Source organism: Pithys albifrons, chromosome 9 (assembly GCF_047495875.1).
Source record: "Pithys albifrons albifrons isolate INPA30051 chromosome 9, PitAlb_v1, whole genome shotgun sequence".
Lineage (NCBI taxonomy): Eukaryota > Metazoa > Chordata > Aves > Passeriformes > Thamnophilidae > Pithys > Pithys albifrons.
This window is the reverse complement of record NC_092466.1, coordinates 17,286,709-17,299,938: the sequence shown is the minus strand read 5'-3', so window position 1 is coordinate 17,299,938 and position 13,230 is coordinate 17,286,709. Positions and strand designations below refer to the sequence as shown.

The 13,230-nt window shown below is 35.1% G+C and overlaps 1 protein-coding gene across 9 annotated transcripts in view; it reads right to left on the bottom strand.

The window, feature by feature from the left end:
* The window catches only part of EXOC6 (exocyst complex component 6), an 84,820-nt gene that overhangs the window by 37,045 nt on the left and 34,545 nt on the right, over positions 1-13,230 (bottom strand). For 6 of the 9 annotated variants that reach the window (XM_071564268.1, XM_071564269.1, XM_071564277.1 and 3 more), the window contains exons 10-19: positions 13,131-13,177; positions 12,623-12,743; positions 11,122-11,193; positions 10,425-10,522; positions 9,256-9,361; positions 8,876-8,985; positions 7,751-7,862; positions 7,523-7,657; positions 4,359-4,538; positions 1,377-1,406 (exon numbers count right to left, since the gene is read on the bottom strand). In XM_071564268.1, coding sequence (XP_071420369.1) covers positions 1,377-1,406; positions 4,359-4,538; positions 7,523-7,657; positions 7,751-7,862; positions 8,876-8,985; positions 9,256-9,361; positions 10,425-10,522; positions 11,122-11,193; positions 12,623-12,743; positions 13,131-13,177 — 1,011 coding nt within the window. The remainder of the gene's footprint in view (positions 1-1,376; positions 1,407-4,358; positions 4,539-7,522; positions 7,658-7,750; positions 7,863-8,875; positions 8,986-9,255; positions 9,362-10,424; positions 10,523-11,121; positions 11,194-12,622; positions 12,744-13,130; positions 13,178-13,230) is intronic. The other 3 variants (XM_071564271.1, XM_071564272.1, XM_071564275.1) reach the window with 1 other exon arrangement.

Sequence of the window (13,230 nt, the reverse complement as noted above, 5' to 3'; positions counted from 1 at the left end):
GCTTTTTGATTCCAAGCATCTAATGGCACTATAAATTGCAACATGAATTTAAAATAGTATGTAAACATAATCTCAAAATACTAGATTCTTGCAAATTTAGAAAACAGAACCATTAAAAACTGCCTGACTCTCAAGCCATAATGTTCCCAAGGCAACGCAGCTTCTATGCTCTGCATTGCTGAAATTCTGCTAGTCCTTGATCATGACATAACCAGCAGATTGAGACCTGGGCAACATTAACAGGAAGTATTTCTACACAAAATGTTCAATATTCACAGTGCTCATGACACCTATTACCTTGACAGTTCAACATGATACTGAGTATTCAATGACAGAAATGTTCATAGGAGTGAGTAAACCAACACTGTCCTCTAGTCCAACCTGCTACTTGGAGCTGGACTATTGCCCAACACTCATTCAGGTCCATCGTCCTTTCTTCTCAGTAAGCCTTCAAGATAACTGAGGATGGGAATTCAAGTCTCTTTGTGTGAACTCTTCCAGCACCACACTACTCTCTTCATGAAAACTTCTGCCCTAGTATTGAAGCTTCACCTCCCAACCTGTGACCACTGCCCTGTGTGAACTTGTCAGTGCTATCAGAAAAGTTTGGCTCCATCATTTTTTTCTATTTGTTCTTCAAGAGGTTGTAGGCTGCCACTAGATCTCTCTTCAGACTTCTCTTTAACAGACTAAACAGTCAACCTCCCTAACACCACATGTAACTCATGTGCTCTAGGCTTCTAACCACCTGGGAGCCCCTCACTCTCCAAATTTTAATAATTTAGTAATATTAACTTCATTACTTTCATTATCATAGCAATGCTTATGCCAAATAAAAATAAACTCCTTTTATGAAAAAAATCAAACACAAATGACCTGAAAAAATAATCAGAAGATGGAAGAATTCTTAAATGCAATACATCATCATCTTTAAAAATAAAGAACACCAGCAGACACATTCCCTTGACCCCAGGCAGATGCAGCAGAGAAATGATGGAACTTTCACTGATTCTTTATTCAGCTCTATCACTCTACCCTTATTCTGCATGCATGTCTCATAGCTGTATTTGATACCTGACCTCTCTTTCAAAAGGTCTAATAGTCTTCTCTAAATTACCTCATTTGAGATGCAAGACACATCCCACCAACCTTCTGCAAGGTTTTTAGGACTCCTGCTGTCTGTCCCAGTGTATGAAAGCCCAATGTTAGTCATTAACTTGATCCCTGCATGCAACCACACAAGGTACACAGCAAGTCATCAGCAAAATAGAAAGGGTCTTTTTATTAAATGATTAAAAATTGAAGCAATAAGCCTGCAGGCAGTTCATAGTTTTTCTGTTCACATGCTTTTTACTCTTCATCTTGCATCTACTTACCGACATAGCTGCATGGTCATTGTTGTTATTCTGAGAACGAAACCAGTAAGGCAATCAAAACAAAAAAATTAAGATGTACTGTCAACTTCAAAAAAAAAAAAGAATAAAAAATTGGTAGCAATAAAAGGTAAGAAAAAGCTTACAAAAAGTACAATTATAGCTACAGAATTCCTTTCTTTTTTTAAACTTGAGAACTTATATAGTATTTTGTTGAAGCATTATAAAGATATTACAATTTAAGTAACACTATTATGGCAATATACCTTTCTTCTATAATAAGGAATTGTATGCCAAAATATCAAACTTCAAATGACAAAGTGTCTCTCGAAATGCCATTTCATTACAAGAAAGAATTAATTCCAAAACTCTTAGGTTAAAAACTATATGCCATGTTTACCATCTCGGCTTACAGAGGCTATCTGTATGTCATTAAAATGTAACATTACTCATTAATAAATTTTAATGTAATGGCAATATACATTCTACTGTGGAACAAAGCTATTTTCATTTCCAAAATTGCTTCTTAAACACAAAACACAGAGGAGAAAACTAAGATGCAAAACTTAACAGTGAGAAAAAAAACCACATTGGAGACACAAGACATTTCCAGTGATTCAACAGGGATACCAGACCCCAACCAAGTTGTGTCACTTTGTGTGCAGCTTCAGTGTAGTTGTGATCATGGCCTACCTGATTTAGAGGTCTAACATTCCAATAAAAGTAATACAAATTGCATAAAACAGACATACAATATAAGACGTATTTTTGAAAAGTTATGTCTACATTGGTACAGCAATACTCCAGTGTAGCCCCCCCATGGAAGCACGAAAGGAGACGCATTCCCGTGCATGGTCACAGCTTACACATACAGCTAAAATAAAACACGAGTCCATCGACAGGAGCCCAATGACCGCAACACAAATAATTGTTACAGAACATATTGTAACAGTTCTACAAGAAGACCAGGGTTTGAAACAATACCAAAGAGAATGTCAATGACCCTTGAGTGTCAGAGAACTACGTAGAACTAGTGTGGCCAACCAGTGTCCCCAGCCCTGGTAAAATGCCCTCTCACACCATCATGCTAAGGTATGCTACGGTACAAGAGAAGAGTTTCTTCTACTTGTCCCACTCTTTTCCTTACTAGAATTATGGTCAGTGGCTAGGACTTTTGTTCTTTTTGGTTTCTAATTACATAAGAGGTTCTGGCAAACTATTTGGAGCAGTGGAATGTTTCTGCCAGCCATACAAAAATTATTATGGAAATGACATTGTGACATTAATGGAATAATCCATTAATGAAAATTTATTCTTCAATTATTCCAAAATTACGGTACATGAGAACCTACCTTAGTTTAGCACTCCAAAGCACTTACTATTTTAATGAGTTATGGAACTTAGTTTTGGGCTTATCTTTGAAAATGCTTTTACTATAAATTTTCTCTTAATGAAAATAACCTACTAGTACAACAGAATCACCACAACAAAACTCTGCACACATTTTCATATAAACTCCACAGCTCACACACAACAATATTCATCAGACCATATGTTTCTACAATTGGCCAAGCCAGGATAGAAAGATGCAGGATAAGTAAAAAACTGGAAGAAACCTCCTGCCAGAGCAGACTAGTCCTGCCTGGTACCTGACCAGAGTTTGAAATTACAGAACAGCCCTTCAGAGGAACTACCTTTCTCCACAGGCTGACTTGTGCCCCCAGGCACATATTTCTACTCCTTCCACACTTTTCAAGTCCTAATGACATAGCTGCTTCTTTCCATCCCTCTTAACACAAAACTCTATTTTGTCTGTGGCTCATTTCTGTACAGCTATATGGCAACATAGCTTCATGACAGACGTCTGTACATCCTGCTCTACAAATTTCACATCCCTTAACTACTACTTGCATGTGACCACTGAAGAGCAGTGCCATTTGTTCACACTGCTTTGTATACTAAGTCACAATGAATTTAACTATCCAACAAACTTGCTATTCTCTATCAAAAAACACTCGACTGATTTGGCACAGAAGCACATGCCTCACACAACACATTCACATCAATATCACGATACATTTTGAGTGGGTTATGTCTCTGAGTCAGTTAAAAGGAGACTGAGGATCACAACCTCTTCATGTAAAATCTACAAGACCAGATAAGCCCATTATGCCAGCAACTTCAACACCTTGCTGTGCATATAAAGAAATTATTATTCAGACTATCTCCAGCCTGAAGTGTCAAAACATTCCATGCCTTGAGGACTTAACTCTTTATAAGCATTGCATGTGGTCAGGCACTCAGACATCAGTGTGACTGCAGCAACCAAGGACAAGCTGATGACAAGCAGATGTAGCTTGAATGACTTACCGAAGTCACTCCTGACCTATGAAGCTACAAACCATTATGATGATAAACCAAACTAGACAGTCTTTTTTTGTCTTAAAGCAGGGGGTAATCAGACAACAGAATGTAACAATCCATGCATAAGACAAGTTAAACACTACTCTTTTTGCTGGGACAAAATAACACAGGATATATTTGAATACGAACATGGATTCATTTCAGTGAAGTTCAATTAACTAGAAGACAATGACTTCTTATGATCAACCTTCTGCGTAACTGCAGGATTTGCACCAATTCTGCATTGTTGGAACCAGTGCATGTATACACAAAAGAAAGTGGTTAACTAAAAAGTCCACCTGATGCTCTATAAAACTATGTAAGTTCTTACATTATTTGTAAATTAGTTGTTGGTAACAATCTTACTGAGATATTTGAAAGTTATTTTCTAAGTATTCCCATGGGTAACCATCACCAATACACTGAGACACATTTGACAATATTCCTGTGCTGAATAAAACTTAAAAACACATCTTGCCAGCATGTGCACAACTAAAAAAAAATCTATCTTTAAAACCTTTATGTATTAAAATAAAATTATGTTCAAATAGTTTGAAATTAAACTTAATTTTGAACACTTACAGGTAAATGAGTAAAAACTTGAAACGTGCTTCTTAAAAAGTTTATTAAGTCCATTAAGTATCCACTGGCTCTTCCATCTGATTCAGACATTGTCCAATCATAATCAGCAATCTGAATAAATTCATCTATTTTTTGGTTAAGTTTTGTATATATTTCTCCTTCTGCAGCATGCCTTGCATCCTGAAAAAAAAAGTGTGCAATTGTCAGAAGTCTAAAGCATTATTAAATGGAGATAAAATTATACCCATCAACAAAACTCAAGTCCTGTGTTTTTTCTTAGATTAAAAAATATTGTATTTACATTAGTATTTTAACTTGTCTTACAATAAGCCTGAGGCTGTAGTTTTCAAAATACTCCCATAATGCACACTATGAGTGTTTGTAATGTAACATGCCTACAGAAGATTTGAAGTTCTCAGACAAATGAAGTTAATTTGAAAACAAAACAACTTCTTTACTCTCTTCACAACAACCACCTTTAATTGAGCCTTATGAATTTAATCAACTCTGACACAAAGTGTATTTGCCTCCTTTTATTAAAAAATTGCTAAAAGAACCTAATAATTTTGTCTTTTATGGACAGAGGCCCAGCAATCACATGATTTTATATAACATCTTAAAGCTGCACATCTGAAGAATATTCATTAATTTTTCATTCTCCTTTAAATATCCTCATCATCACACACCATGAGTCAGAGCACTCCCTTACTTCCTTCTACCTCTACTTTTTGTTCTGTCACATGATGAATTCTACTTTTTGGAACAGTAAAGTCCCGCGTTTACTGTGAACTGAGTTTACAACACTATTTATCTGCCTCATCTGTACAGGGGACACCTCCACAGATGCAATGGGTTCTGTGTGCAGATGCTTGGCAAGGTCTGTGTTGCTGGAAAGGTGGGATTTTGCCGGCCTGGAGTTTATATGCCCAATATCTTTCTAATTTGGGCTCAACATGAAACTTCCTTCACAGATACGGAGAAAAAATTCAAATAATTCCCACAGTAAGACATTTGATTTAAAGTGAACATATCAGTTGCTTGAGGTTTTCAGAGAGTAAAAGTAGGTTGGATATATACTGAAGCAACAAAAAAAGTGGATGAAACTCCCTTCACGACCTTCCTCCAGGAGAAAGCAGTCCAAAAAACACAGCACTTCAAAAAAGTGTAAATATAAAAAGCAAAAAGAAAAATTAAAAACATTCACATTTATCTAAGCTTATAGGTGTCCTCACATCGAGTGTGCCAACTTTAGCATGAAGTCAGACCCCAGGACATGAGGCACTTCAGGAGTAAGCAAGAAAGCATGTGGCCCTGCCATGAATAAATACCAAAGTATAATTCCCTAAAAATAGCATTTTTACTGCCAAACCAACTTGTAAAAGCCTCCATTGAACAGCTCTCCCAGTCCAACACACAAGAATCTGGTAACCTGTTAACATGTCAAAGGAATATGCTGACATCCACAGTTTTGTAGGTGGTCACGACTCAGAAAGTTTCAATTAAAGATAAATCTGTATTTAAAGTTTCTAATTAACAATGAGATCTCAGTTTCAACAATCTATAATGATGGGGCTTGCAAATATATCTGCTTTGGTTTAGCAAAATTCCTTCAATTTTCTGTTTGCTCAGGGTTTTTTGTTTAGAAACGAAGTAATTTTGGAACAGTTATATAGTCTTCAACAGTTAATACAATTTACTGGCAATGGGAAGACTAGTCTTTCTGTTTTTAAAAAAATACAGTGCAGATGCACTTAAAAGTTCATCTCATGAAATGTAAATGTGATCAATGCTGCTAATAAAAGGAAATTTTTGACCACTCAGAAAGAATGGAGGTGACACAATTTGCCACCAGGAGATGCATTTAATAACAGTAGAACATACCAAACTCTCAGAGAGCCCAGGTGAGAAACTGTGAGCAGTTTTTCATTAAAATAGAAAGGAAATAAAAGAGGGATTAACGAGAAAAGAATTCTCTACTATAATTGGAGAACATTGTGCTAACAAGTTCTCCAGGAAAGTAGACAGGAGAGAAACCATAAAAAAAATAAATCTTGGTTGTCAGCATTCATCCTGTATTCTTTTAAAGTGCATAGGTATTAAGCACAGATAGAAAATTCTGCTAATCCCTCCAATATCCATTGGGTTTCTGGGGCCAGGTTTTGGGGCAGGGGGGCTACAGAAAACATGGGGCCTACTATGAAAAACTAAAGCCTGGCTTAACTAAACCTATCATACAAGGACATCAGATGTGACTATACAAATCACTTGATATTTTTGCTTTAATTTCTTCTTTTCAAAATCCTTCAGAGTTTTTAGATAGACAAATGCAAGAACAACTAGGACAATTTCATCTACTAATGAGATGAGGAGCCATATATAGAAAGAAAACTATATAACTTTTTATTTTAGGATTATTTTGTCCTCAGGTTACAAATGTTGACATGCTAAATGATGAAATGGCAATTGTCTATGATGAATATGTATCACTTAAGATTTAATTTTTTGAGATGTAAGTTTAATCACTTCTATCATTTCTGAAAAGCATCACAGAAAATACAGCGCATGCAGATAAGCAGTTGCCATGTATTAGAAACAGTGAAGTTCCCACTGATTATTAACAACTATGATTGCGTATATAAAGGACAAGTAAATACAAAATAAATTCTAAAAGTGTCATAGAAGAATTTGTGCTTTGTAGCACACTCTTAATACTTCTTTCATATTAATAATTACACCATTTGAAAATACACCACAAAATATTACTACTGTAGAACAAACCCAAATAGATACAAACATTTTAGAGTGAGCCAGCTGTTTTGCTTGATTCCATTCAGATAAAGGGAGATGCTACACAAACCGAAGCTTAATCTATTAAAAGCTACCAATGAAGTTAAGCTTAGATTTTCATTTAATAACTTAATAAAAAGTGCACTTGAAAGACAATATTGAGGCTTCTCACATATTGACATATTCCAGGTCATACCAATAACATAAAAAACAGTGTTTATCTGCTCAGTGTTACAACTGAATGTTTAGAGTTCAGAATTATCTTAAGACAAAAATGAGAAGGCACAGAGCTTTACCCTCCCCCTCTTTTGTTCTAAAATGCTTCAGTTATAGTGATTTTAACATAACTTTTCAGACACAGATGAGATGTACCATACCTTAAATGTAGAAAGTCCATAAAGCCTTGCAGTGTGAACCGTCAGTTGTGAAATATTTGTAATGTTAGATATAAAATCCTCAAGGTATTTACAGGCTTGTTCCAAGTGTGTTGTGTTTATTATGATTTGAACAAGCTACAAGAGACAAAAAATTCTTGTAAAAATCCTTTTTGTATCATCTGATTTTGTCAATAGTAAGTGTCTTGGAATATATGTTTTAAAACTTACCTCTGTTAAACCTATATGAGGTTTTTTAATTAGATTCTGTAGACAACTACTTAGAGTTCTTGTAAGCAGCAAATTTGTAGATTTTCTGAGCATATCATCTATTTCTGTTGAGCTGCAAAAAAAAGTTTATTCTTATAAATATGCTGAACATGGCAATACTTTGACAGCTACACTTAACAATTTTAATTTTTCCCTGCAAAGGGAACTTTTCATTTTAAGAATTTAAAAATGTGAATTTAAATTCTGGTTGCTCCAAGTTTACTGTGATCCAACAGACAGAACACCTCTTTCACTTACCAAATACCCATTAACTGAATTCCAACACTGAAGCAAAACCTGTTATTTTTAGATTTTGGACATGTTTATTGACACAGCACTTCATAAAGAGTAATTTGTGGGTTTTAATGAGTTACTAAGGAGGTCAACATGTGCTCGTTAGTACGTGTAAATTATAAACAGTATCAATTAAGAATGTGTGAAAGGGAGCGATTTACATCTTTAACAGGGCAGAACTGGGTGCAGGCCACGAATACCTCCCAGATTTCAGATCTATGGATTCTATTTTAGGTAACGAAAACTAAACTTTTGAAGGCCAGACTGGGAAAGGAAACGGGTGAATTGTGATGTTTTTCATCAGAAAAAGGTGAGATAGAAGAGGGAATGGGATGCAAACAGCACATTTTGTTTCAGGAAAAATCATTGCTAAGGAAACTCAAATCACTAAGGGGAAGACTGGTAAGTAATCAGGGATGCTAAACAATTGTTTCTGAAATGGCCAGTATCAAAGTACACGTTTCAATCTTTACATGCTTTGTTCAATAAATAAATTCTCTCGATGATTCAAACCAGTCAATACTGTTTAAAAAACCCCAGTAGTGCTTTAGGCTGCTCACCATACCAAGATATGTTCAACCATGCACATATTGTACAGTATATATATATACACACATTAAAAAAATGCTATAGCATTGGGAATTATATATTAAAGAATTATATATGCAAATTACAAAACAAGCACAGCAATCAAGTACACAAGAAAATATATTTTCATTTTAGTATATATGTTTGTGTCACCTGAAGGTTACAGGTTTCCTTACAGTCACATTCCTGATACCTCAAGCTCACCTGCGGTGAAGTGACTCTGAAAACTTAAGGCTTGCATAAATGAATTCCTTGACCTGGATATAAATCTGAGGCACTGACTGAGACATTGGAAGCTTCTTTGGAAAGGATTGCTGTGAAAATAAAATATAATACTGTCTTACACTTGAAACCAATTCCAACATGAGCTTGGTATTAAACACAACAATTAGAAAGCCACTTAACACTGTAAACGGTTTCATCTACCTTGACATTTTGTGATTTTCATGCACAAAGAAGTTGATTTAGCCTCTTAATCTACCTAGGCTTTCAAATTTTAATTGCTTTCTAATTATAAAAATCATTGCTGTCCTAAGTGTCCTTAATTGGATTTCCATGAAGTTGAATAACATAAAACTTCTTACCTTATCAAGTTCTGGATCTTGAAAAGGAAATTTGCTTATAACTATTTTGTATTCCTCTTCATTTGCTACAGGAATAGGGCTGTAGTTGTCTGCTTCAAAAATATCCCTGGTGAATTAGCAAAGTGAAAAAAAATTGGTCATGTAAGGTACAGTATTTTCTGGTGTTCAAACATGCAAATGAATATGTTACTACCTCCCTTAGGTGTGCATCTTCAAAAAGTTTTAAGAATTCACACATTCCAAATACTTTTAGATTACTTTGAAAGTACCTCCTATATGATAACTGTTTACAGTGTGTCTCATCACAGAGGGAAAAATATCTGAAAGTGTTTTAATTTGTGCATAATACAGATCAACTAGTCCACTCCAGAGAACACCATCATATAGTTATTAATTATGGTAACCCACGCTTTTTCTGCACTAAAGGTGATATTCAGAATGTCTCAGGCACCAGGGCTATGTACAGTCAACAGAGATGATTCAGAACTTCAAGCAGGCATCCAGCACAGCACTGTTTGAGTACCCTCTGGACTTCCCTGCTACACAAATGACTATATTAGACACACGCAGAGATGGAAAACCTTGAGTGGTCAATTTAATGCTAAGGTTTTCTGTAATATAATGTAACGTATTTTATGGTAAACAATTTATGCACATTTAGACATCACAAACAGGCTTGGGAGTACAGTCTCAGGACAATGTATTCCTGGGTTTAAAATTTATTCAATCAAATGATTCCAAGTAATAGGTGGAAACAAATCTGCATTAAAAAAACATGAAGACATGCTGGCAATGTCAGTAGCTGTCAGAAAATATGCATATCAGCTAGCTGTAAACATTAAGATCACCTAAATTAGGAACCCAAAGCCCTACTACAACAGCCTAGAGTTATTAGGTTCCTAATGAAAAGAAACAGATGTCTCCCTCCTGCAGTAATGTCCCTTTGGAGATCTTCCTTCTCTCCATTAGCTACAGAAGCAGCACATGATGTCTCTTTTCCTAAATATTAGTTACATGTGATGAATACCTTTACCCTATTCCACCCAAAATTCACACACAACACTTGAGTTAATAAATTCTTCCAGAATTGTAACTGTATCATAAAATCTTGAAGCTAGACAAAAACAACTGATGCAATACAAAAGGTACAATTATTTTGATATACTAACCTGAACAATCCAGACCACTTTTTAAGAAGAGTTTCATTGTACTGGTCTCTTATCTCAAATAAAAGATCAAACAGTCGGTTCACAGGAAAACCATAGCCCTAGTATAAAAATAAAGAGGGGACAGTTAAAGAACTAATACACTCAATTCCTATCATAACATTTCAGGATGCTGATATGAGACTTATTATTCAATCTTGCCACTTCCAGAAAACTAATTATAGTACTTTAAGCACACCACCACAAGTTTATATATTAAATTTTTACCAAGTAATTTATCCTATGCATTCAGAAATTTGCCCCATTTCTCTTTGTCTGTTAAATATTGCAAGAATATTTGCTAATGATGTTCACCTGGTTCAGCTAAAGAGTTAACGATAACTGGAATGTTATTCTTGCTTAAGATGAGAAGTAAAGCATTTGTAAAAGACAAAAACATATACAAATTACAAAACTAACACTAATTTTGTACAGATATGAATAACTGATGCTAGCTGGATAGCCCAGAACACATATATTCAATTTATAATACTGAAAAGGAGGAACTAAGGCAAGAAAGACATATATTTTTAAACATTACTGTGTAATTTTGGGTTTGAATTGTATATATAATTCATGAAAACACATACATTCCACTTACACACATAAAGTTAAAATCTGACTACAGGACTTTTACTTAAATTACTAATACAGTATGTACCTGCAAAGTATCAGCAAACACTACAATGAGATTCTTCAGTTCCAGAACAAGGTCAGGATCAGTGCAGTATGACTGAAAGTGAGAAATTCTGGTTTTGTTAAAAAGATTTAAAATATGGGACATTGTCTTTCAAAGAATAGTAGCACAGGTTAAACTCTCCAGCCTTAGTAAGAAACAACTTAGACTCATTTGTCCTTACTTAGTTCAGCTACACATAAGTATTTGATACATTTTTATATGAACTATCAACAGAATAGAAGTTAAGAAAACATGAACTAAAATATGAGATTCAGTAAATATCAGTATGGTGCACTGAGACTGAAAATCAGCAAATTAGATGTATTTCAGAGAGATTTTTATAGAAGGGTTTTGATGGGAGTTACACATTTGAGAAGAAATAGTGATCAAGTACATGACAAGACTCTGAAGAGTTCTTCAGAGATTACGCTACTTTTAATCCTTACACACAGGTGTATAAATCTACACACAGGTGTATAAATCCACACACAGACTAGCAAAGTATTTAGCTTTTAAAAATGCTGGATAAATATATCTCAATTTATAGCAATTCTCTCAAGAGAATTAAAAAAGTATGAGAACATCTCATGTACCACTGACCAGTAAAGGTAGTAATAATAACTATAGCTGCTATCTGACCTTTTCCCCCATTTTCCCTCAGTATATATGAAATACAAAATCTCCCTTGATTTAAAGATGAAGAGTAAAAAAAAATAAAACATTGCATAAAGGAGCTGCTTCAAACCAACATTAAAATGGGAAAGATAAAATTATTTTTCCCGATAGTAAAAGTTACACCAGTAGTAAACTGAAGCAATTTACAATCAGTCAGAGTGAGCAATGTGTATTCCATAGTTTTTTCACAGAGGAATAAGAAATAGCTTGCAGCATCACTGCAGCTGAGATAGAAATATAACTTTAGGAGACACACTTTGAATATACTGAAGTACTACTCAGCTGCCACAGAATTTTTCTAATACCTTTACTTCAACATAAACATAACACTACTGTAGCATTGAAGAGAGAGCTCCAAAGGTTTTGATGGTGGAGTTTATTTTGGAAACATTGCATTTGGAATGATAATTAGGAACTATTTCCTGGTGGTGCTTTCAGTGCTGAACTATTCAATCTGATCTAATGAAGAGGTCAGTTGAGACTAATGAGGAAGGATTGCAATAATAACAGCAGATTAACTCTGCATATTCTAAACTGCTGGTCTAAGAGAAGGTTTGGAAGACCCAGTGAGTTGTAAATCAGTGGAGGATTATGCAAACAGCCCATGGCTGCGGATCACAGCCTGATACTGTGGGGAAAAACAAAAGCTTGGCAGGCTCCCTCCCATATCTGAGCAATTTTTAATCACAAGAAAAAGAAAACATGAGATAGGTGCAATTTTTCACTTTGTTGCTATCCCAGCTTTAAATACACAGAGCCCTGAAGTAAGAGGATTTAAACTGCAACACTGATAAGACTTCTCACTTACTGAATGTGTTCTAAGAACAGCAATGATCTTGGAAAGGGCCATGTTCCAGAGTTCATCAGTATATGTTCTAGTTACCAATCCTTGGGTTACATGTAAAATGTGGTCTTCTACTACAAAGAAACTAAAATAAAATAATGCTTATATTATTTAGTTGTTTTCTAATATTAAGAGTAAATTCTACCCTTCACACACACACATACTCAAACCCTTCCCCACTGGAGCAGTGACACTTTGATAGGTTTGATGTTCTGCTCTGCCCAGAATGAAGTTAAAATGTGAAAAGTTTGTTTCATGCCATCTGGAGTCCAGGATTCTGGGCTTTCCTTGTAGGGCACTGGGCTGGTAGGATCTGAATGCTCTTCCCTACTCAGCTCCAGCAAAAATCACCGGAGTGATTTGTGCAGACACTGAATCCTTCAGAACAAAGTTTTTGGACAATGGGAGAACACAAAGTGAATTAAGCATCAACACAGTAAAACTGAAGTAAATTTTCATTTATGAAACTTACCCTACAATTTGACTGAAGTATCTTCTATAGCCTTCTACTGTTTCATGCTTTCAGTGAAAAAGGAAACAAGTTTAGAACCAAAAAATACCACTAAGCATCA